The following is a 23732-nucleotide window of genomic DNA, read 5'->3' on the forward strand; positions in this document are numbered from 1 at the left end:
CGCAGGTGCCTCTCACGGTGCGTGACGGGCTTTGATGTGTGTTTTGGGCTCCCACCTCCTGCACATCCTGGCAGGGAGCAGGGCCCCCAGCACAGAGCCTTGGGGGGGGGGACCCCCAGCGTGCCCAGGATCCCACCAGCCACCCCTCCCCCCTTCCTCCCACCGCAGTGCCCTCGGGCCATCCTGGTTCCTTGGCACAGACATAGCCACAGGCAGCTGCACACCAAACACCCTTTATTCAGCGCCTGCACCCCGGGCTCGGGGACAGCCCCAGAGCACCCCAGTCCCTGCAGGGATGCTCTGTCCCCTCCTGGTCAGTCCCATGTGTCCCCCTCCCCAGTCCCTCAGCGGTCCTTCCTGCGCAGCGGGGGGGACGGGGGGTAGTGGCGGGCGGGGGGCACGTCGTAGTGACTGGGGATGTGGCTGTTCTTGGGGGAGTCGTAGTGGCTGGGGGGGTCTGGGCGTGTGGGGCCTTCGAGCCCCCCCGGGCAACTCTCTGTGGGGACAAGAGAAGGTTGCAAGGGGACGTGCTCCCCTCTCCCTTTCCCCGGGGGTCACAAGGCCCGCGTCAGCGAGGCCGTGTCCCCCCAGGGCCACGTAGTCACTGGGGTCATGTCCCACCCCCCAGGGCTGTGCAGCCCCTGTCACTGAGGCTGTTTCCCACCCAGGACTCCTCATCATGTGCCCACTGGATGGGGCCAGGGGACCCCCCAGCCGTACCCTCCTGGGGCGGCTCCTCGGGGACCCCGATCTCGGCGTAGGACATCTCCCGCCGGACAGCGGATTTCATCTCCATGTAACTGCCCTCGTGGGCCTTGCCAGTGGGCGTGGGCAGCTCCTTGATGGTGGCGTAGGGGTTCTCGCTGGCCAGGGAGCTGGCACTGGCCCCCAGCCCCTCCCGGGGGTGCTCTGGGGGAGAAGGAGTTGGGGGTCTCCCCGTGACGGGGCCAGAGAGCAGCCGAGTCCAGCCGTGGCTCAGGCAAATCCCGACCCCACCCCTTCCCTATCCAGCCCCGCCTCTTCCCCATCACAGCCCCATCCGTGTCCCTTCCCCTTCCCCACCCCATTCCAGTCCCGTCCCACCCCATCCCTGCCTCTTGCCCATCCCAGCCCATCCCTGTCCCGCCCCAAACCCGTCAAGTCTCCGTTCCAGCCCTCATCCCATCAAGTGTCCATCCCAGCCCCAGCCCCATCCTTCTCCCATCCCATCCCATCCCATCCCCAGGCCCAACCTTATCCCTTCCCCATCCCATACTTGTCCTTTCTCCATCACATCCACATCCTCCCCCCGTCCCTTCCCCACTCCCCTCCCTCCCCCTCCGTACCTTTGCTGTCACACTTGCCTAGCCCAGGGCTGTAGCTGTAGCTGTAGCTCCGGTCCAGCTGCCCCCCTGTGTTAAGGGGGCAGGTTTGGGGTCCCCCCTGCTTCATCTTCCTCCAGCATTAAAATTCTCCGCCCACCCCACCCTGCCCCAGCCCCTTCCCAGTGGACCCCGAGCAGGGAGGGGACCCAGGTGCCCACCCCACTCTGGCCAAGGTCCCTCTGGCTCCCTTGGAGCTGCCCCTCCACCCTCCTTACCCCTGGGGCCCGGGGCTGATGCCCCGAGGTGCTTCCAGTCAGGGGGCAGCGTGGCATTGCCTTCGGGGCCGTAGGGTCTCTCCAAGCCAGGGAAGAGCTGTGGGCCGGGCACCTGGAGCCCAAACAGGGGACAGGGTGGCCTCGAGGGTGGCACAGGCGGCAGTGGCCTGTGCCACACTGTGCTGGCCCATACCACACCATCCTGCCTCCCTACCCTACCTTGAGGGAGCTGGCTCTGTCCTGGGGGCCAGGGGGTGGCGGCGGGCACTGGGACAGCGTGTGGTAGCTGGGGTTGGAGTAGTAGTGCGCGTGGTGGCTTGGTGGCACGTCTGGAGGGGACAGGAGTCAGCAAGAGGGGGCCACCAGGGCTGGGGCCACCCAGCACCTGCACCCAGCAGTCTGCAGCACCGCTGCCCTGGGCTCACCTGGCACCATGTAGTCGGAGGTGTCCGTCTGTCCTGCCGTGTAGGCCACGGCCAGGTGCCGGCTCTCCTTGCCCTTCTGCCGGTGGCGGTAGCACAGGGCCACGACCACCACGGCCACCAGCAGTGCCGCCAGGGCCACCAGGCTCAGCACCATCCCCAGGGAGCTGTAGGCTGCAGGGGGGGCCGGCACAATGGTGTAGGGCTGCTCAGGGTGCCCTATGGGGTGGGGAGCACTATCAGTCCCTATGGGGTGGGGTAGGGACCCCAGGGACCCCCCCGCTCTGCCCTCACTCACCAGCCTCACAGTGGGGCCCGGTCGTGCCGGGGGGACAGGGACACGTCCCAGTGGCAGGGTGGCAGGTGGCATTGTGGGGGCAGCGGCAGAGTTGGTCACACTGGAGCCCGAAGGTCCCGGGGGCACAGGCTGGGGACACAGGGGGTGGGGGAGCCAGAGCCATATTGGGGCCACAGCTTCATACTGGGACCATACAGCTCCACACTGGGACCATATAGCTCCATACTGGGGCCGTTGAGCCACTAGGTGCCCCCGATCATGGATGTCCACAGGGGCCCATATGGTCCCATGCTGCCCAGTCCGGAGCTGGGTAGGGGGTCACCCAGGTGGTGACCCTCCTCTCTCACCCCCCCCAGAGCCCCTAGGCTGGATGGGAGGGTGCAGACCCGCAGTGAGGGGGTGTCCGTGCCAGGCTCTACCTTCTTCGCAGAGCGTCCCTCTCCAGCCAGCTGGGCAGTGGCAGGTCCCCTCAGCAGGGTGACACGTCCCCCCGTGGCGGCACAGGCAGGGCTGGGCACAGGCATCCCCCCAGGAGCCAGGGGCGCAGGCTGGAGGAGGTGGCAAGGGGTGGGGTCAGCTTTGTTCTGCACTCCCCCTCTCCCCTGGCCCCCTCCCTGGCCCCCCACTCACGCTGGGAGCAGCGGGGGCCATGCCAGCCTGGGGCACAGAGGCAGGAGCCATTGGTGGGGTGGCAGGAGGAGCCGTTGGCGCAGGAGCAGCTCAGGGAGCAGCGCTTGCCGTAGCGGCCGGGGGGGCAGGCTGGGGTGACACGAATTGCGCCAGGACTCAGCTCAGGGCTCAAGGACCCGGCAGGGAGCAAGCCGCAGTTGTGGGGGGCGGGAGGGGGGGTGTTCACTCACGGCGCTGGCAGGTGGGGCCGCGGTACCCCGGGGGGCAGGTGCAGGATCCGTCCTGGGGGGAGCAGGAGGCCCCGTTGCGGCAGGAGCAGGACATGCGGCACCCCCGGCCCCAGGAGCCGTGGGGACAGCCCTGCTTGCACTGCGGCCCTGCGAGGACGAGGAGGGGCAGGAGGGGTGAAGGCCAACGTCTGAGGGCACAGCGGGGCCCCACCACCCCCAGGGGATCCCCCTTACCCGTCCAGCCGGGCAGGCAGTGGCACTCCCCCGTCACGGTGTCACAGCCGTCGGCGTGGGCGCAGTCACAGCGCTCCCCACAGCCCGCCCCGAACGTCCCGTTCTGCAGTGCAGGGACAGGTCGGGGGGTCACTGCTGGTGTGGTGGCACCAAACCCCGGCGCTGGCAGCAGCAGCACAGCCAGCAGGACTCACCGGGCAGGGCTGCAGGCAGCGGGGGCCCTGCCAGCCCCGTGGGCACCTGCAGGCCCCGCTCTGGGGGTCGCAGGATGCGCCGTGGGCGCAGTCACAGCTCTGGTTGCAGCCAGGACCCCAAACACCAGCGGGACACGGCGTTGAGCAGTCAGGTCCGTGCCAGCCTGCGGGGTGAGGGGACAGCGGGGTGGGCATGGGGACAGGCACAGGGACCCCCTCACCCTCCGGTGTGCACCCACCTTCTTTGCAGAAGCAGGAGCCGTCGAGCGGGGAGCACCCCAGGGCGTGCTGGCAGGAGCAGCGCTCCGAGCAGTTCACTCCGAAGGTGTCAGGGGGGCACAGGGAGGAGCAGTGCTCATCCTGGGGAAGGGGGTAGTGGTGGTGAAGAACTCAGAACAGATGGGACCCCCACCCAGGGCTGGGGAAAGGACCCAGGTACCTGGGGACCACCCCCTCATCCCTCCTTTTGCCATCCTGGTGCTGTAGGGAGAGTGGACAACCCCAAAACCCCCCTTCTCCCATGGGAACCCCAGGGGTTGCTGCTGCCCTCTCAAGGGATGCCCAGACCCTCAGAGATTAACAACCCCAACCCATCCCCAAGGACACCCAGACCCCCATGTTTGCCCCAGGGGTGCCCAGACCCCCACGCTCGCCCTACCTCTGAGCAACCCAGGCACCCACCACTCCCACCTAGAACCACCCAGAGCCCCCATGATCCCCTCTAGCACCACCTGGACCCTCCCTCTCCCACTTAGGGCCACCCCACAATGCTGCCCCCTGTGCCCTCACCGTGTAGCCGGGGGGCAGCGGCAGAGGCCGGTGGTCCCGTCACAGATCCCCCCATGGAGGCAGAGGCAGCTCTGGAGGCAGCCAGGCCCGAAGGAGCCGGGGGGGCAGCTCTCATTGCAGAAGAGCCCGGCCCAGCCAGGGTGGCAGATGCACTCCCCCAGCATGGGGTGACAGCTGTGGGGGCACTCGCTCAGCACCCCAGTGCTCCCAGTATGGGGTGCTGGCTGTGCTGGAAAGAGGCTTAGCAGATGGAGGGGCACAAAGGCCCTGCCCCATGGAGGGGATAATGAAAGTCTTCCTGGTCATGCAGCCAACGCCTCAGCTGGCTCGGTGAGGGGAATGGGGGGAGATGGGGATGGGGGGAGAGGGAAGGCTGGGGGGGGAGATGGTGGGGCAGGAGGTGAGGGTGGTGGTGGGAGATGAGGATGGTGGGGGGAGTGAGGGTGGGTGGGTAAGATGAGGAGCTGGGAGAGGCAATGATGGGCAAGGAGTCAGGGTGGGATGGAGGTGCTGGGATGGGAAGGGAGTGCTGAAATGGGATGGGAGATCTGGGATGGGATGGGATAGGATAGGATGGGATGGGATTGGGATGGGATGGGATGGGACTGGGATGGGATGGGATGGGATGGGATGGGATGGGATGGGATGGGATGGGATGGGATGGGCCGAGCAGTCTGTATTGGGTTTGGGGGCTGGGATGAGATGGGGGTGCTGGCACAAGATGAGGATGCTGGGATGGGATGGAGGATGGGGGAACTGGGGTGGGATGGGGGTGTTGGATTGGAATAGGGGTGCTGGGATAGGAGTGCTGGGATAGGATGGGGGAGTTGTGGGGAATGGGGGTGGTGGATGGGATGGGGGTGCTGGGATGGATTGGGGGAGCTGGCGTGGGATGAGGGTTCTGGGATGGGAGTGCTGGGATAGGATGGGGGAGCTGGGATGGGATGGGGGTGGTGGGATGGGATGGGGTTGCTGGAGTGGGATGAGGATGTTGGGATGGGGGATAGGATGGGATGGGATGGGATGGGATGGGATGGGATGGGATGGGATGGGATGGGATGGGATGGGATGGGATGGGATGGGGGAGCCCAGGTAGGATGGGGGAAGTGGGATGGGATGGAGATGCTGGATTGGGATGGGGGTGCTGGGATAGGATGGGATGGCCAGGTTGGATTGGGTTTGGGAGGCTGGGTTGGGATGGAGGAGCTGGAGTGGAATGGGGAGGAATGGGATGGAGGAGCTGGCAGGGGATGAGGGTGCTGGGGTGGGAAGGGAGGGGTGGCCGCACCTCTGGCTGTGCTGGGGGTGGCAGAGGCAGTGGCTCTGGCAGTGCAGGCCATAGAGGCCGGGTAGGCAGCGGCGCTCCTCGCAGCGGCTGCCCTGGAAGCCGGGCTCGCACAGGCAGCCCCCGTCCACGTGGAAGCACTGGCCCCCGTTGGCACAGTCGCAGCTCTCCTGGCAGTCCTGCCCGAACCGCCCCACCGGGCACCGCTCCCGGCACCTGCATGGGGAGCAGGGTGAGGGCACAGCCCCACCTGGAGCTGGAGTCTCTCCTGGAGCCCTCCCCGCCAAGCTGGGGAAGCTGGAGTGGCCCTGCCTGCACCGAGACCTGGCACTGACAGCAGAGGAGCTCGGTGGGCCCATCCCCCACGTGCCACATCCCTGTGTGCCCCCCACCATCCCCGGTGCACCCCTGTGCCCTGTCCCTGCGTGCCCCCTCCGGGCGCACCTCCATCTGCCTCCAGCCCCATGTGCCTCCCTTCCCTGTGCTCCTGTCCCTGTGTGTCACATCCTCCTGCCCCCCATCCCCTTCTCCTCCCATTCCCCTGTGCCCCCAATCACTGTCTCCGCCATCCCCCCTCCCCTCCATCCCCTTGTACCATCAACTCCAGATCTCCCAATACCCTGTGCCCCCAATACCCCAGTCCCAAATGTCCCAGCCCCTCACCCCTTTCTCCTCCATCCCCTTGTACCCCCAGTTCCCAGCCCCTCCAGGCCCTTGTACCCTCACTCCCCTTTCCCCCCTCTCCCCTCCATCCCCTTGTAGCCCCATCACCTTCCTCCCCCTATCCATACACCCACCCCGTACCCCCAATCCCTGTGCCCCCTCCCATGCCCCCCTCACTGCTCTCCGGTGAATCCAGGGGCGCACTGGCAGTGCCCCCACCGGGGGTCACAGTGGCCCCCGTTGTGGCAGCGACACTCGCCCTGGCAGCCGGGGCCAAAGCGCCCAGGGGGGCACGGCACGGAGCAGATCTCCCCCTGCAAAGGAGCAACGGGGTCAGCTGGGGAAAACGAGGCACAGGGTATGGGTTTTTTGGGGAGGAGAGGGGGGGAGGTGAGGAGGGGCACAGCCCACCTACCATCCATCCATGGGGGCAGACGCAGGTGCTGGTGCTCGAGGGGTGGCAGATGCCCCCGTTCTGGCAGGGGCAGGGCGTGTCACAGGGTGTCCCCTCGGGGCAGGGCACCTCACAGCTGTGGGAGGGGGTGAGGGGTGAGCAGAACCCCCACTTGGGGGGTGTGTGGGGTGTGGGTGTAGAGTGAGGGGTCTCTACTCACAGGGGGCCCGTCAGCCCCGGGGGGCAAAGGCAGGCACCGGTCGAGGCATTGCAGGGGGCCTGGTGGTGGCAGGGACAGGGCAGGTGACAGCCCTGCCCGTAGGTGCCAGGGGGGCATGGCTGGTGGCACAGAGGGTCGGCAAAGCCAGGGGGGCAGGAGCAGACCCCAGTCAGGGGGTCACAGGGGGCCCCGTGGTGGCAGTTGCAGCGTTTCCCACAGCCCGGCCCCCACGACTGCTCGTCACACTCTGCAAGGGGGAGATCAGTGATATCTCCCCATCCCCTCCCCTCCCCTCCCCTCCCATCCTCATCCTACCTCCATCCCATCCCATACATATCCCATCCCACTCTCCCTACCCAATGCCATTCTCAGCCCACCCCCACCTTCATCCCATCTCCGTTCCCACTCCACGCACACTCCACCCCAGTCCCCCCATTCCAATTCCAACCCCATCTCATTCTCCATCCCCTCCCATTTTCCATCCTCATCCTGTCCCAAACCCATTCTCCATCCCCATCCCATCCCATCCTCCATTCCCATCCCACCCCATTCTCCATCCCCATCCCATCCCATCCCATCCCATCCCATCCCATCCTCCATTCCCATCCCACCCCATTCTCCATCCCCATCCCATTCCCTGTCCCCACTGTATTTCCCATCCCTGCCACAGTCTCCATCCCAATCCCGCCTCCATCCCGCCCCAAACTCCATCCACGTCCCCATCCCCGTTAACCCCCGGGGTGTCCCGCTGGCCCTGCCCAGCCCTCCAGCTGAACCCGCTGCCCCCTGTGCCGTCCCCAGCCGTGGTGCCCCCTCGGTGCTGCCCCCCTGCCGGTCCCTCACCGCTGGAGCAGTCGGTGCCACGCCAGCCCGGCTCGCACTGGCACAGCTCGGGAGCCACACACCGGCCGTGGACACACTCCTGGCTGCAGCGAGCTGGGGAGGGGAACAGCAGGCAGGGAGTGTCCCCAGGCAGCTCTGGGGACACCCTGCAGCGGGACAGGGGCCCCCCCAGCCCCACTCACGGACACAGGACTCCCGGCTCTCGTAGTAGCCCAGGCAGCACTGGTAGCGCCGCCGGTGGTCGGTGCGGACAGCCTGGCGGTACTCGGTGCGGTAAACGACCCTGCGGCGGCACCGGCACGGTGGGACCATGGCCCTCCAGCCCCCCATGGCCCCGAGGACACCCTGCACTGGGACAGACCCCCTAAAACCTTCCATGGCCCTGGGGACACCCTGCACTGGGACAGACCCCCTTCCAACCTCCCATGGCCCTGGGGATACCCTGCACTGGGACAGACCCCCCTTCCAACCTCCCATGGCCCTGGGGACACCCTGCACTGGGACAGACCCCCTTCACCCCCCCCATGCCCTGGGGACAACTCTGCACTGGGACAGACCCCCTAAAACCCTCCATGGCCCTGGGGACACCCTGCACTGGGACAGACCCCCTAAAACCCTCCATGGCCCTGGGGACAACCCTGTACTGGGACAGCCCCCCCCCCAACCCCCCATGGCCCTGGGGACACCCTGCACTGGGACAATCACCCCCCCAGCCCCCCATGGCCCTAGGGACACCTTGCAATGGGACAGACCATCTACAGCCCCCTTCCAGCCCTCCATGGCCCCAGGGACACCCTGCAGTGGGACAGCCCCACTTTCAAACCCCCAAGGTCATGGGGACAGGCCCCTTCCAGCCCCCACGGCCCTGGGGATATCCTGCATGGGGACAGACACCCTCATCCCCCCACACCCCCTTGGGGATGCCCTGCGCTGGGACAGCCCCCCCTCCAGCCCACCCCTGACCACGGGGACAGGCCCCTTCAGCCCCCTGTGGCTCTGGGGACACACTGCACTGGGTCATCCCTCCTCCTGTCCCGCATGGCCCTGGGGACAATCTGCACAGGGACAGAACCCCCCCCCCCCATGTGCTTGGGGAAACCCTCTCGTGGGTCTGCGCCCCTCCAGCCCTACCAATATCCTTGGGGACGACCTGCAGTGGGACAGCCCCTCTCCAGCCCCCCCATAGCCTGAGGGACAGCCCCCCTCCAGCCCCTCATGCCCTCGGGGACACCGTGTGGTCCCCAAAGGGCTGTGGGGAGCCGGGACTGCTCCCACCTCTGCTGCGGGCAGGGCAGGGAGGAGCCCAGCCCGCCGGGACAGGGCTCGCTGGAGGACACGACGTGGGGTTTGGTGTAGGATTCCTTCACTGCCACTGTGAAGCTGCGGATGGAGGTGGGAGGGGGGGATGAGGGGTGAACAGCAGGTCCTTCGAGGCCCCACCGCTGTCCCCGTGCCCTCTCCCAGTGCCCCCAGCCCTACCTCTCCCAGTAGCTGCAGACGTTGGGGTCGCTGGGGCGGAGGGCAGCCAGGAGGGCGGCGTGGACCGCCAGCACCGCGGCCCGCAGCAGCATCCTGCGCGGAGAGAGACCACGGCTGCACCCTCTGCCTCCGCACATTCCCGCTCCACACCCACCGCCCCCGGCCCCCGGCTCTGGATCCGACCTCCCCGCGGGGCTGGCTTCGCATTCCTCCATCCCCAGAAACGGCCCCAGCCCCGGCCCCGCTGCTCCCCCCTGTGCCAAGGGGAAACTGAGGCACTCAGCAGCCCGGGTGGCCCCATCCCAGCATCCCCAGACACGCCGGGGCGCATCCTGCCGTCAGCCCAACCTCTCCTGCAGGACCCCATCCCGGGGTGCTGCCGGAGGTGGGAGCCCGGGGTGGGGTTTGGCACGGCGGCTCCAGCCCCTGGCGCGGCGCCGGACGGCCCCGCTTCAACCCGTTTTGTGTTTATTCCCAGTTGTGCTTCCTGGATCCAACGGCTTCTTGCTCAACCCGGAGAGGGTCTGGCTTTACCGGGGCGGCTCCGGGATCGTTGCCAGCCCGGGGGGCCCGGCTGGGAGGGCCGGCGAGCCCCCTGCGCCCCCCGTGCTGGGGGTGCTGTTTACCGGGACGGGTGTTACGGGGCTGGGGCTGCAGAGTGCCAGGGAGGAAACAGAGGTTTCCTGGTGAGCACAGCTGGATTTACGGTGGTTTCCTTACTGCTCCGGCCGTAGGACACCCCAAAGGTGCTGCCCCGGCAGCCCCCTGAGTTCATCCTCCCCCTCACCAGAGCCCGCGCTGCGTTTTGGGGCCAGAGCATCCGGTTTTGGTTGGAAAAACGGTTTAGTGGGAAAGTTTCCCCCCATTTCCCTTCGGCTCCCGGCAGCGAGGAATTAATTGCTCATCCGCTGCCAAAATTCCCTCCCCTGGACCCTGACAGGGTGGGAGAGGCAGGGGAACCCCAGGTCCTCCCAGTGGCCCCACTGCCATCCTCATCCTCAGCTCCAGGAATGGGGGGGTGGGTCCCAGAACTGCTGGGAACAACAGGAACCACTGGGAGATTCTGGCAGGAAAAGCAAGGAATCATCAAAACATGCTGGCGGGCCCCATCTGCTCCTCACTGGGGGGCCCAGCCGCGGGAAAGAGCCCCCCCCATGGACACCACAGTAGCAAGAGACCCCCCAAGACCTGGCGCTTCCCTCCCCGCAGGTGTCCCTGAGCACCTCCCGGGTGGGATGAGAAGCATCAGCCGGGGGTGGACGGGGCATGTGGGGTGAGGGCAGGGGACCATGGATCAGCCCTGCCCTGTCCCTGCAGGGGACACCGCGCTGGGCTCCCCCAGCCATTATCTCTTCCTCCACCACAGCCCGGGGGGGTGACGCGTTTCCTCCGGGACCGCGGACCCACAGGGATGGGGCTGGGTGAGGGTGAGGGGGGCAGGGGTGCGAGTCAGGGACGTGGGCAGGGACAAGGGGCAGGGGCAGCGCTGGGGTCACCACAGGGTGTCGCAGCGCTGTCCCACTCCCCATCTTGCCACCGTCCCCTCACCTTGGAACGTGCATCATTCCCAAGCTCCCCACGGTGCTGGGGGTTGTTCCCGCTCCGGCAGCACCTCAGGGCACGCCCCAAGCCCCCCAGTCCCACCCCCCGGCCCCCAGGGTGCCCCAGGCTGGGCACGGTGGCACTCACCTGGCCGGGGGCCGCGGTGACAGGCAGGGTGGGGGTGCAGCGGCCCCCACGCGAGGCTGGCCTGGCCGGTGGGCTTGGCCGGCCGGGATGGCGCAGCACGGCCGTCGGAAGCGGAGGGAGGGCCCGGAGCTGCTCTCAGGAAGTTTGGACGTGGAGACGACTACGGAAAAGGGAAAAAAATAAAAAACCCTAATTATTTTTCTTTTTTTTTTTTTTTCTCCCTTGTCTGTCCAGGAACCAGCGGGGTTTTGGCACAGCAGCATCGCCGGGGCTGCTCACACGGCGCTGGGTGGGGACAGGGTCTGTGGGGACGTCCTGGCACAACCCCTCACCTGCAGGATGTCCCTGTCCCGAGGGCTCTGTGGCACCCGTGGGTGCAGGCCCTGACCTGGGGTGTCCCACAGGACCAGGGCAGGTGAAGGGACACCCCAGCCAAGGGGCAGGTGCTTTGTGGGGAGGGGCTGAGGGGACCGGGGTGTCCTTCAGCTTCATGGCACTGGCTGGTGGTGGGGAGCAGAGCCCAGGCTGGTGTCCTGGGCACTCATCCCTGCATGCCAACATCCTGGGCACTCATCCCTACATCCCAACATCCTGGGCACTCATCCCTGCATGCCAACATCCTGGGCACTCATCCCTACATCCCAACATCCTGGGCACTCATCCCTGCATGCCAACATCCTGGGCACAACATCCTTGCATCCCAGCATCCTGGTACATCATCCCTGCATCCCAACATCCTGGGCACAACATCCCTGCATCCCAGGGACACAATCATCACTGCATCCCAACATCCTAGGCACACCATCCCTGCATCCTGGGCACAGCATTCCTACATGCCAACATCCTGGGCACATCATCCCTGCATTCCAGAAACACATTGGCCCTGCATCCTAACATCCTGGGCCATCATCCCTGCATCCCAACATCCTGGGATCCCAGGAAGACATCCTCCCTGCATCCCAGGCACATGTTGTTCCTGCACAACATTCCAGGCACATCGTTCCTGCATCTCAGGTAAATCACTCCTGCATATTCCAGGGACACACCATTCCTGCATCCTGGGCACACACCGTACCTGCATCCTGGAATCTCAGGTACAAATCATCCCCACATTCCGGGCACACGTGATCCCCACATCCCAGGATCCTGGGTACACATGACCCCTGTATCCCAGGATCTCCAGCCATAAATCACCCCCAAGTCCTGGGATGCCTGGCCTTGCATCACCCCGATATCCCGAGATCCTCAGCCATCCGTCACCTCTGCATCCCTGGACCCTGACCATATATTACAATTATATCCCGAGCTCCTGATCATATACCTGTATCCCGGGACCCCCATCCACGTGTTGCCCCCATCCCGGGACCCCCGGTCGGGCAGCTCAGCACCACGTGTGCCCCTGCCCGCCGCCCCCCGCCTCCCGCACACATTAGCGCTGCTCCCGAGGCGCCGTTAATTGCTCTGCTCGTTACAGGAACAGCTCTAATCACTCACAACGATTTTCACGTCCCAGGGCGGCTCAGCTGCCCACCCCCCTCCCCTACCGCCCCCCTACTTTGCCCACCCCCGGCTCTCCATTAGGATCAAGCCCACCCGCAGCTGAGGCTCCGCTGTGGCCACCCCAAAACGGCGCTTCCCGGAGCAGGGTTGGGCACCGAGGCCGTGGGGGCTGTGGGCACTGAGGAGTCCCGGGCTGGGGACATCCGGAGCTGGGGACCTGGTGTGGAAGTGACCCCCCCACCGCGCCCCGCGCCAGAGCTTTTTAAGGTGTCCCCAGGGCGGAGTGGAAATATTGCTCGGGGACACTTCAGCGGCACTTCAGTGCCGAGATGCCTTTGCAGCCCCCACGAGAGCCTCCAGAGCCGGAGAGGGCGGAGACCCCCGAGTGCACTTTGGTGTGGTGAGAGGGGGGCTGTGCGGGGTCCATCCCTTGCAGGGCTAGGACACAGCTGTATTCACAACTCCGATGTCCCCCCATCCCTCCACCCCATCCCGGGGTGGGAGGAACCCCAAAACACGTCCAGTCCCTTTAGAGGGGTCTTGGGGTCGCTTTAGAGGCTTCTGGCGGGGGTGGGACCTCCTCTAAAGAGCAGATCCAACCCATTCACGGTCTGAGCCTGCGGCGTCAGGAGCAGGAGGGTGGCTCAGCCAGGGTGGGACCCCTGGGCAGGACGCGGCCGGGGACCACCCTGCCGGGCTGCAAGAGGCAGAATCGGGGCCGAGACCCCCCAGCTCCGAGGAACGCGGGTTAACGGGGCCAGGCCGCGGTGCCGCTGGGGCGGCAGCTCCGCTTGGGAGCGGAGCCGTTAATTACCTCATTGCCAGAGTCCATTACCGCTCCCCCCGGAGCAGTGAAATGGAGAAACTGCTGCAGGAGGGAGGGAGGGGGGGATCCGATCGATCGGGGGTGGTGGGGGGGATAGCCTTAACTCTTCCCTGACCACCCTAAGGGGGAAACTGAGGCACGGCCACCCCCACGGGGGAAACAGGTACGGCTGCAGGGAAGCCCTCCCTGGTTTTTTTTAGGGGTAGGGGAGATGTCACCACCGCACTCGGTCCCTTTTGGGGCGTTGGTCTGCGGCCACCTCCAGCACGGGGCTGGAAAACCTCAAGGTTGTAATCTAGTTCCTTCCTCAAATTAGATAAGAGGGAAAAAGGCCATAAATCAACATGGGCAGCGATTAGAGACCCCAAGGAAGCAGGTGGGGGGCTCTGCCAGCCAGCTGAGCTGCAGCAGAACCAGACCCTGCCCGTGCCAGCTCCCCACGTCCTGGGGCTGGACCCTTGACAAAGATCCAGGGCCTGACAGAGGGGCCTGAGCCCCGGGCTGGAGGCTGGATCCGGCCCCACTGCAGGGTTTTGGGATGGGTTACAGGCTGGGAGCTGTGGGGCACTGGGGATGGCTCTGATTTTCTCCAGTTCTTGCTGTGCCACCACCTCCAGCCCCGGCCCCCAGCACAGCCGTGTGCTCTGCTGCCCCCAAGCCCCCTGGTACCTGCCACAACCCCCCCACACCTCCAGCTGCTCCCACCTTGTGCCGTGCCTCAGTTTCCCCCTCCACGACCCTGCTTTCCTCCTGCTTATCTCGGGTCACGGGGGGTAACAAAGGAGCTGCCAGGGCCCTGCCTGCACTGCCTAATTATCCAGATGAAATCAATTCAGCTCCATTATGGTCAAATCCAGGTCTCAACCATTACCAAGGCGGCTGGAGAGCCCGAGGAAGGATGATGGAGTGGACGCTACAGGGCATGTGATAACCCCTGGTTCTGATGGGAGGGCGCAGGGAAGGGGGGTTGACGCCCTTTACTCTGTGCTGTGAAGTCCCATCCTCCTCCTGGACCCCTTGGCAAGGGCACTCAGTTGCCCCAGGCCAGGGTATGGCACAAGAATCCCTGGAGCGCTGCCCAAGGTGGGCCCTGTGGCGCAGCCCAAAAAATTCCCCCCTGGGCTGAGGGTGAGGACATCACCCCTGTATCCCAGGCACACAACCCTGCAGCCCAAGGTCCTGGGCACTCATCATTGCTTCATCCCAGCACACATCATTGCTTTATCCCAACACACATCATCCCAACACACATCATCCCTGTATCCCAGGGTCCTGGAACTCATCATCCCTGCATTTTGGGCACATGCTGTCCCCACATCCTGGGCTCTCTGGGGCAGCACCTCCCCTCCAGCTCCTCTGCCCCAGACAGGGTGGTCTCCCTGCTTCAAAAAGCCCCCCTTTGTGCCCCAAATCCCTCCATCCCCCATACCCCGCTGACACCCCAGAGCAGGCAGGGCCCAGTGCGGGGGAGAGACAGTTTATTAGTGACTGGTTTTGCTGCAGAGCACGGGCCATCCCAACTCCCCCAGAGAGCTGAGGCCCCCCTGGCTCCTGCATGGACCCCGTGCTGGGGGGCTCTCAGCTCTGCCCCCTCAAGCCAACCCACCTCAGCCGATCACCTCCACCCCGGCACGCTGGGGGAGTGACAAGGAGTCGGGCAGCAGGGCCACAAACCCGGGAGTCCCAGCCTTGGGGGTCCCCCAGCCCAGCCCTCCAGCCCCCCCAGGGATGGGCTGGTATTTTCCACTATAAATAAGGTTTTCAGCCCTTTCCCCCCTTGGGGCATCAGTCCAGGGCTGTGCAGGGTTGGGGGGGGGAAGCCATGCCCCTGGGCAGCAGGGTGGGCAGGGGGAAAGTGGGCAGCGGGTGGGGGGTCCCCGCTCAGCCCAGGATGTCCAGGTAGACAGGGGGGGTCTTGACGAGGGCCTGGAGGCGGCTGTGGATCTCCTTGATGGGCCGGCGCTGCTGGGGCTCCCGGTGCCAGCAGCTCTGCATGATGGCATAGACCTCGGAGGGGCACGTGCGGGGACGCTCCAGCTCCCGCCCCTGAGTGATGCACTCGATGGCCTGCGGGAACCGGGATGGAGATGGGATCCCCCCGCTCCGGGTACCCCCTGGGGGAGGGGTCTATCATCATCCCCCATCGTGCCTGCTCACCTCGGTGTTGGAGAGCTGGTACCAGGGCTGCTTCCCGTAGGTGAAGATCTCCCAGAGCACCACGCCGAAGCTCCAGATATCGCTCTCGGTGGTGAACTTGCGGTACAGGATGCTCTCGGGGGGCATCCAGCGGATGGGCAGCATGGTCCTGCCTCCCACCTGCCCCACAGCGGAGCGGTCAGCAGGGCAGGGCTCCCCCCATCTGCCCCCCCACCTCATCCCTGGCCCCACTCAGATGTAAGGGAGAAATTTTTCATGGCGAGCCTCCCTGGCACAGGCGGCTCCCACAGAGGCTGTGGAATATTCCTTGGAAACACTCAAGGCCAGATTGGACAGGGCTTGAGAAACCTGGTCTAGCAGAAGGACACAGGTTGGACTGGATGACTTTTAAATGTCCCTTCCAACGCAACCCACTCTGTGGTTGAATATGGATGGTGAGAGGGCGGGGGGGGCAGCAGCCAAGAGGGAAAATCGAGCGTGGCCCCCTCCAGCTCTGCCCCGAGGGGGGCAGCTCACCCTGTAATAGTCAGTGCTGTAGATGTCCCGGGACATGCCGAAATCCCCGATCTTCACCACCAGGTCGTGGCCCACCAGGCAGTTGCGGGTGGCCAGGTCTCGGTGGACGAAGTGCAGGGAGGCGAGGTAGACCATGCCCGAGGCGATCTGCGTGGCGATGTGCAGCATGTGGCCCAGGGCCAGCGGCCCCTGGGGCTGCCCCGGCCCCTGCTCCAGGATCTTGGCGTCGGGGCCATGGGACCTGCCGGGGGGCAGAGGGGCTGCTTGGAGTGGGGGGCACAGGGAAGGGTGTGGGCAAAGGCAGGGGGAGGGCTGTGCACGCACAGGAATGTGTGCCAGGAGATGGAGGGAGGGGGTGTGTGAGTGGACACGGGGGAGAGGTGAGCACACGTGTGGGTGGGTGTGTGCACAGGTGCAAGGCAGGGCACACACACACGTGTGCGTGCATGCAGGGGAAGGGCACAGGCACACATGCAGACAAGGGAAGGGCACCCAAACATGTGTGTACACAGAGGAAGGGCACACATGCATGTACACTGGGAAGGACACACACACATGTGCACACGAGCAGGGTGTACACACACACACACACACACACACACACGTCCATGCACACAGGGGTAGGCGCACACACACGTGCACACACACACGGGAGAAGGGCACACACGCATGGCCATGCACACAGGGCAAGGGCACACACGCCCATACACACGGGAAGAGCATACACACGTGTACATACACACTGGAAAGGGCACACACACATGCATACAGGCAGGGCACACACATGTGCACACACACTGGGCAGGGCACACACGTATGCACACAGGCAGGGCACACACATGTGCACTGGGCAGGGCACACATATGCACACAGGTAGGGCACACACGTGCACACACACTGGGCAGAGCACACACACATGTGCACACACTGGGCAGAGCACACACATGTGCACACACGTGGGCTGTCACACGGCGGGAGGTTGCGTGCCGGGCCGTGCAGGGCGGTGCAGGCAGGGTGTGAAATCGCAGCGCCGCGTGTCAAGTGGGGCGTGCGGGGCGGGCCGGGGGCCAGCACGGCTCCGGCCGCCTCCAGCCCCTCGGTGCCTTTGATGCCGAGCACGGCTGACAGCAGGGCCGGGGCGGCCGCGGCCGGGGGCTGGGGGAGCTCTGCTCGGCAGAACCATTAATGCCAAATCCCATAACAATAATCATAAAAGCCACGTCTCAGAGCTCCTCGCGCGGCCACTAAAGCGATGCCTCTGGCAGCCCCCCCCGTCTAGCAGCAATACCTGGGGGGGCAATCGAAAAGTCTCTGCTTATTCCAGCTGATGGCCAATCTCTCTCTATTTAAGCCTCTCAGACAGCTAATCTAATCAATATTGCAAGGAGGGCTGCATTAGCAGGGAGCAGGCTGGCTGCGCTGATGGAGCAGCAGATGGGGGGGTCCCGTTCTCCCCCCAGCCCCGTGGCCCACCTGAGGAAGCGGTTGAGGTCGCCGTGTTTCATGTACTCGAAGACCATGATGAGGGGCTCGCCCTCGGTGCAGACACCGTAAAACTTGACGATGTGTTCGTGCTGCAGCACCGTCAGCAGCTCGGCCTCGCGTTGGAAATCCAGGCGGGCGCTTTCCGTCACCTCCTTCAGCGCCTGCCAGCACAGGGCATCGGTGACACCCCCCCACAGACCGCCCCCCAGCCCCTGGCATTGTCCCCCCTCCTCACCTTCACAGCCACCAGCATCTTCTCCTGCTCTGGCAGGAGGTTGTAGCACTCGGCCAAGAAGACCTTCCCGAAGGCGCCCTCGCCCAGCTCCCACTTCAGCACGATGTCCCTCCGCTGCACGTGGTGCACGCCTGGGGGGACCCCCACCCATCAGTGCCTCCCGGGTCAGGGATGATCTTGGGAGGGTGCTCGGGGACCACAGCTCCCCTTTTCCCCCCCGCCCCAACCCTTACAGGTGTTGCAGAAATACTGGGGGTTCTCGATGAAGTTGCTCTTCAGCCCCTCCAGCTTGCTTTCGGCTGAGGAGAGGGGGCTGCTGCCCAGGTTCATGAAGTGCAGGGACATGGCCAAGTCGTCCTCTTGGGCCAGCACTGCTGAGCCTTGTGGGGACAAGGACAAGGCCGTCAGGGGGTCCCCCAGTCGTCCCCCCCCCGCCCCCAGCCGGTGCAGCCAGTGCCAGGCTCTGCCGAGCATCCCCCTGCCTGGCCGGCCCCCGGGGGCCAGGCAGCCCGATCAAACCCATTTAGAGGCTGAATCCATTCCAGGAGTGAATTAGCAGCTGCTGCCTGTGCTCCCAGGGGAGCCGGCACCTCTCTGCGGGTGTCCCCCCACCCTCTGTCCCTACCCACAGTCCCTCTCCCCACAACCCTGTCCCAGCCCAGGTGCCCAGCGCTGCCCCAGGGGGGTGTGGGGACCGGGGTGTCCCCGTGCCACGGCCCAAACCCCACGTCAGTGGGCAGGGGGAACTCACGGGTGATGCCGAACTTGGAGCGGCGCCCGCACTTGTTGAGCAGGATGAGCATGACGGAGAGAGAAAGGCAGGCGAACACGGCCAGTGCCACAGCCACTGAGACCTGGGGACAAGGGCACAGGGCTCAGAGTGGGGCCCTGCCGGGTCCCTTTCCCAAGGCTGTGGGGGCCTGAGTTGGCCTCAAGTGCCAGGAGCTGCTGCAGGGGAAACCGAGGCACATGGACTCTGTCCTTCATCGCCATCATATGCCCCCATCCCTCTTGCCTGTCCCCTAGGGATGTGTCCCACCCTCTTGCAGGTGTCCTGGTCCCCCCCGTCCCAGACCTCAGAGCAGCCCCTCACCCCAAATGTGTGCTCATCTGTCGTCTCCACGGGCCCCTCCAGCGAGCTGTTCCTGGTGCCTGGGGCAGGGAGAAGGGTGCAGGGTGAGTGGTGGGGTCCCCATCCCCTCAGGTGGTCCTGGCAAGGACCTGGGTACCACTGGGTACCCCGGGATAAGCCCTGGGGGGCGGGTGGAATGCACAGTTTGGTGGGGCTGGGACAGGGGCAGCAGCGCTCCCGGTTCACTCACCCAGCGGGGACAGAGACACTGGTGCAGCCCAAAGGGAGAGAAAGGAGAAACACTCGTTATTGCTCAGGTGGGAGTGCCCTGTCCCTCCCCCTCCCACGCCCGGGGCTTGGGCGGGGACAGCGGCCAGAGCCCAGGGCTACCCGTTCTGCACACCCGCTGTGACACATCTCCTCGGTGAGACCCGGGGAGGACACCCAGGCAGCCCCCCCTGCCCGGCACCTACCGGGGATGGGCTCCTCGGGGCTGAAGCTGAAGGGGTTCTCCATGAAGCGCCCCTGGACGCTGCGGGCGGCCGAGCCCAGGGGGTTGCGCACCAGGAGGGTGTAGTTGCCGTTGTTGACGTGGGTGGGCCGGTTGAGGTGGAGGCAGCCGTGCAGGACGGTGGAGTTGTGCTCGTACTCCATGATGCGGGTGTGGATGTAGAGCCCCTCGGTCAGGGCCGTGCCGTTGAAGAGCCAGCGGATGCTGGGCACGGGGTTGCCGTCCACTGAGAAGGGGATGCACCAGAAGTGCTGGGGGACGGCTTCGTGCAGGGCCACGATCACGGGGGGGACTGGAGGAGACAGAGATGGGTGGGTCTCTGAGTCAGGCCCCCTCGCCCGGAGACCCCACGCCGGTCCCCCTCCAGGCTGCTCACAGGTGACATTGAGCATCACACTGTCCTCCGCCGGCCCCACCGCGTTCTCTGCCCGGCATGTCAGGTCCTTGTGGTTGAAGCTGGAGGAGACGTTGCTGATCTCCAGGACGATCTCCCAGTCTGAGAGCTGCGGGGAGCACCGGGATGGGGTGAGCAAACAACCCCCCGAGAGCTGGGCCAGGTCCTGCATTGCCCCATGCCCATCCCACCAGCAGGAGGATGCTGTGGGGGCACGGAGTTCCTGTCCATGCCCCAGTTAGGGCTGAGCTTGCCTTGGTGATGACGGGCAGCTCGGGTCCCACCTCGGGGACCACCCACTCCACGGTGGCCGCTGGCTTGGCGGCAACGCGGCAGGTGAGGTTGACGCTGTCCCCTTGTCGCAGCATCACCTCGGGGGGCTCAATGCGGACAGTCGGGGGGTCTGCTGAGGCAAAAGGGGTGAGCCACGTGGACACCCACGTCCCACACTGTCCACAGCCAAGTGGCTCAGGACAGGGAGGGGGCAAACAAACCCAGGCCCTAAACCTGGCGGGGTTCCCGGCCACGTACCGCAGGCGCTGAGGATCTGGCTGCCCAGGGGCACCAGCACACTGCCCTCCCAGCAGCCCAGGGACTGGTTCCCCAGCTCGGCCCGGCTCCCGTTCTGCCACAGCTGCAGCCAGCGCAGGCCGCAGGAGCAGTTGAAGGGATTTCCCACCAGGATGCTGAGGTGGAGCAAGGAAGAGAACATGGGCTCTGAAGGGCTCCAGGTCCCACACGCTCGTGTGTGTCCCGGCGGAACCAACCCAGGCTGGATGAGGGCACCTCCAGCCCCCGAGCGTGGCTGGTGCCCCTGAGTGCACACAGGGCCAGGAGCTGTGCCACATGTGCCATTCCTGTCCCCATCCCCGTGCCTGTGGCTGTCAGGCCCACCATCACACTGTGTCCCCATCCCTGTCCCAGCCTGTGGCATCTCCCCAGTGGGAGATGCTCCGCACCCACCTCCCCCCTCTCCCCCATCACTCACAGCTCTTGCAGGGGCAGATGGTGGAAGGTTTTCCAGGAAAGGCTGTGCAGCGCATTGGAGGAGAGATTCCTGTAGGGAACAAACCCCATCAGCCACCCCTTCCCACCCCAAAACCCCGTCCCATGTCACCCTGCCCTGCAGAGAGTCTGGCCGGGGCACTGGGCAGCACCAGGGCCACCGCTGTCGCATCGTGACCCAGCAAATCTGGCTCTGCCAGGGGTGCCACCAGCCTTCAGGTGCCTCCCTGCAAGTAGGGAGCCCCACGCCCCAGAACAGGGTCCCCCCCCAGCTCTCAGGGGTTCCCTCCCGCACCACTGCAGCACGGGACGCCGGGGAGGGGCCGGCAGCTGCCTGTACTCCTGCCTGGATCGATGGTTTCCCACTCAGCGGCAGAGCCCCCCTGGCCAGGCTGATGTGCCCAGAGGCAGCGGGACACCATCGATCCCGGCCGGGCGCGGGGACCGGCCACCCTGCACCGGGGCCCGGCGCCCGCGGGGATGGGGGGGCCAAGCCCCAAAACGGGGGAGGGGGGCGGTTGGGAGAGGGAACTGGGGGAGGGGAGACTCACACGTGGCTCAGCCTGGGGGTGTCCAGGAAGGCGTCGGCAGAGATGTGCTGCAGCCCCGACCTGGAGATGGTGCTGAGGGGAGAGAAGGGCTGAGCACCCGCACGGGGGGACTCTGGGTCCCCATCCTGGGAGCGCCGCTCCCTGCACCTCCCCGCAGCGGGATTGAGCTCAGGGGGGCCCCCCATCCAGCAGCGCCCCCCTCCCATCTCCCTGTGCGGGGACCCCACCCCGGGGTGCTCACAGGCTCCTGAGCGCCCGCAGCATCCTGGTGTCAGCCCGGGTCAAGGTCGTCAGTGCCGGCTGGTTCTCAACGGTGCTGGAAGGCAAACGAGGGGGGTCAGGGGAGCAGCCCAGGACCCCCCATGCCAGGGGCCGCCAGCAGAGCGTGGGACAAGGGAGAGCTGTGTTCCCCACCTCCCCAAGCTGTGCCTGCACTACAGCCCGCAGCTGGAGGTGGGGACAGGGGTACCCCACTGTGCCTCAGTTTCCCCTGGGCACACAGGGATGAGCTGGAAAGGGGCAGATGGCAGCAGGTGATCCTGATGGTGCTGAGCCCCAGCCAGCGAGAGCCTTGTGCGGCTGGGGCTGAGCTACCACTTGGAGCCCACGGTCTCACCAAGAGAGTGAGTTTTTTAGGTCTCAGCCCCACTCACCCCTGAGTCCCTGCCCTTCCTCACGCCCCACATTGTCTTGCGCTGTGATGGGGTGTCGGACTGTCCCCCCTTCCCCTTCTGTTCAGGCAGTGAAGAAAAGCCCCTTTGGGAGCAGGTACAGGGGTTTTCCCCCCCTCACCCCACCCCAGGGGCTGCTCCTGTGAACCCCAAATCATCGGGAGTTAACTCCACACTAATGGGGTTTTGGTCCCACTAACCCCTGTTGGGGGTTGCCCACTGCCACGGAGGAGGTTGTGGGGATGGGGTGAGGGAGGCTGGGGCAGCGGGATGGCCGGGGCTCTCTGGGGGACCAGCATCCCCAGCACCACCGTCCCCACCCGTCAGCCAGCGAACAAAGAACTGGCAGCGCCCGTGGCGCAGCATCCCCAGCACGTGGGGAAACTGAGGCACGGAGACACCCTGCAGCCAGTGCCCAGCAATGCGGCACAGCCAGGGCTGGGGCGGGGGGAGGACCCAGGAGTTGGGGTGCCTTGGTATCCTGCAGCACCCCGTACCCCCAAACCCCCTAAGCACCCTCCTCGTCTCCCCTCGCTCCAGCCCTCATCTCCTCAATGCACATCCTGGAGCACATCCTGGAGCACGGGAAGGAGTGGCAGCAGAGGAGATCCCCGAGAACCAGGAAATCTGGGGTGTGTCCCAGCAGCATCCCAACCCACAGGCCCCAGGGCAGGGTGACAGCCCCGACAGAATGGGGACAACGGGCACCCCACGCCCCAGCTCTGCCCAGCATAGTGTGGGTGCTCCCTGCCCGGGGTCCCTGCTGCACCCTCAGCATGTCACTATGGCTGGCATCGCTACAGGAGGGGGCAAAGGGCTGCCCCCAGACCCTCACTCACTCCTTGGGGGGATGCAGCAGACCCCCTCCCCTCTTTGCAGCCTCTGATGGCTCCCACCAAGCTCCCCACAGTGATCCCAGCCCATCCAGTGATCCCTGCTCCATTACTGCTCCAGCCCAGCCCCGTTGCCCCATCCCCGAGATCCATCACCTCCCTCCCCATCACCCCACCACCCTGTCCCTCAGCCCTGCTGCCCCCAGCGCCATCACCGCATCCCTCAGCCCCATCACCACCAGTCCCATCACCCCCCAGCCCCTCTGTCCGATCCCTGAGCTCCATGACCCCCCTCCCCATCATCCCCAACCCCTCCACCCGGTCCCCAAAATCCATCACCCCTAGCCCCATCACACCCATCCCCAAGCTCTGCCACCACCAACTCCACCGCTGCCCCAGCGCCACTGCTCCGTCCCTCAGCCCCATCGCTGCCATCCCTGTCACCCCCTGAGCTCCGTGAGCTCCATCACCCCGACCCACAGCCCCACTCACACGTCGGTGAAGCCGCCGGTTCCCAGTAGCGGGGCCAGGCTGTCCACGGTGCCGGGCTCCCGGCAGAGCAGGGTCCCGGCCCGGGGGCAGCGGCAGGGCCGGGGGCAGCGCCCGGCAGCGCCCGGGCCGGGCAGGGTCAGGAGCAGCGCGGTCAGGCAGAGCCAGGCGGGCAGCGGCGGCATCGCGGGGCCGGTCCCGGTGCCGGACCGGTACCGATGCCGCTGCTGCCGCTGCTGTCGCTGCTGCCAGTACCGGTACCGCCCTCCCTCGCACTTGCCCGGCAGCCCGAGCACGGGGCCGTGCGGGGCTTAAAAGCAACGCAGGGACCGGCCTCTCGGGAGGGGCCGGCGGCTCCCCGCCCCGGCACCGCCCCACCCCTTGCCGAGACCCCCGGCCGTGACTCACGGGCAACCGGGAAGCCTCCGACCTGGCAGCGGGGGATTCCGCACACGGGCAGCGAGCAGGGAGCCTGTCTGAGCCCTGCCCGCACCCTGCTCGCCCCCTGCTAGACCCCCGCGCCCTGCCCGCGCCCTGC

At 66.0% G+C, this 23732-nt stretch overlaps 2 protein-coding genes across 2 annotated transcripts; both read right to left on the reverse strand.

Moving 5' to 3' along the window:
* Positions 1 to 236: 236 nt before the first annotated feature.
* PEAR1 (platelet endothelial aggregation receptor 1) lies at positions 237 to 11049 on the reverse strand. Its single transcript, XM_050327830.1, is given in 24 exon segments — positions 237 to 496; positions 721 to 909; positions 1326 to 1391; positions 1580 to 1691; positions 1799 to 1908; positions 2005 to 2220; positions 2300 to 2428; positions 2719 to 2847; positions 2930 to 3058; positions 3160 to 3306; positions 3394 to 3496; positions 3588 to 3751; positions 3827 to 3947; positions 4377 to 4390; positions 4393 to 4550; positions 5665 to 5877; positions 6502 to 6638; positions 6740 to 6854; positions 6939 to 7185; positions 7782 to 7874; positions 7964 to 8064; positions 9057 to 9161; positions 9261 to 9353; positions 10950 to 11049. Coding segments are annotated over 23 exon segments (3042 nt in total). The 5' UTR covers position 9353; positions 10950 to 11049; the 3' UTR covers positions 237 to 344.
* A 4107-nt stretch (positions 11050 to 15156) lies between these two features.
* On the reverse strand, positions 15157 to 23379 carry NTRK1 (neurotrophic receptor tyrosine kinase 1). The gene is made up of 17 exons (XM_050327796.1): positions 23198 to 23379; positions 21443 to 21517; positions 21202 to 21273; positions 20634 to 20702; positions 20177 to 20331; positions 19900 to 20048; positions 19628 to 19754; positions 19214 to 19543; positions 18991 to 19008; positions 18762 to 18820; positions 18420 to 18522; positions 17902 to 18048; positions 17669 to 17799; positions 17422 to 17594; positions 15949 to 16189; positions 15433 to 15591; positions 15157 to 15342 (listed from the first exon to the last, which is right to left on the reverse strand). The coding sequence occupies exons 1-17, from the start codon at positions 23377 to 23379 to the stop codon at positions 15157 to 15159; spliced, it is 2376 nt and encodes a 791-aa protein (XP_050183753.1).
* Between the last annotated feature and the right edge of the window lie 353 nt (positions 23380 to 23732).

This window comes from Myiozetetes cayanensis, unplaced genomic scaffold (assembly GCF_022539395.1).
Source record: "Myiozetetes cayanensis isolate MyiCay16 unplaced genomic scaffold, myiCay2020 scf35, whole genome shotgun sequence".
NCBI classification, from domain to species: Eukaryota; Metazoa; Chordata; class Aves; order Passeriformes; family Tyrannidae; genus Myiozetetes; species Myiozetetes cayanensis.

Excerpts from the sequence above, each read along its gene's own strand:
- NTRK1 (XM_050327796.1), bottom strand. The coding sequence starts at position 23,379 with ATGCCGCCGCTGCCCGCCTGGCTCTGCCTGACCGCGCTGCTCCTGACC. Across the intron at positions 20,703-21,201 it reads ACCCCCAGGCTGAGCCACGT|GAATCTCTCCTCCAATGCGC; the intron begins GTGAGTCTCCCC and ends TGTTCCCTACAG. Across the intron at positions 18,049-18,419 it reads CTCCAAGTTCGGCATCACCC|GCTCAGCAGTGCTGGCCCAA; the intron begins GTGAGTTCCCCC and ends TGTCCCCACAAG.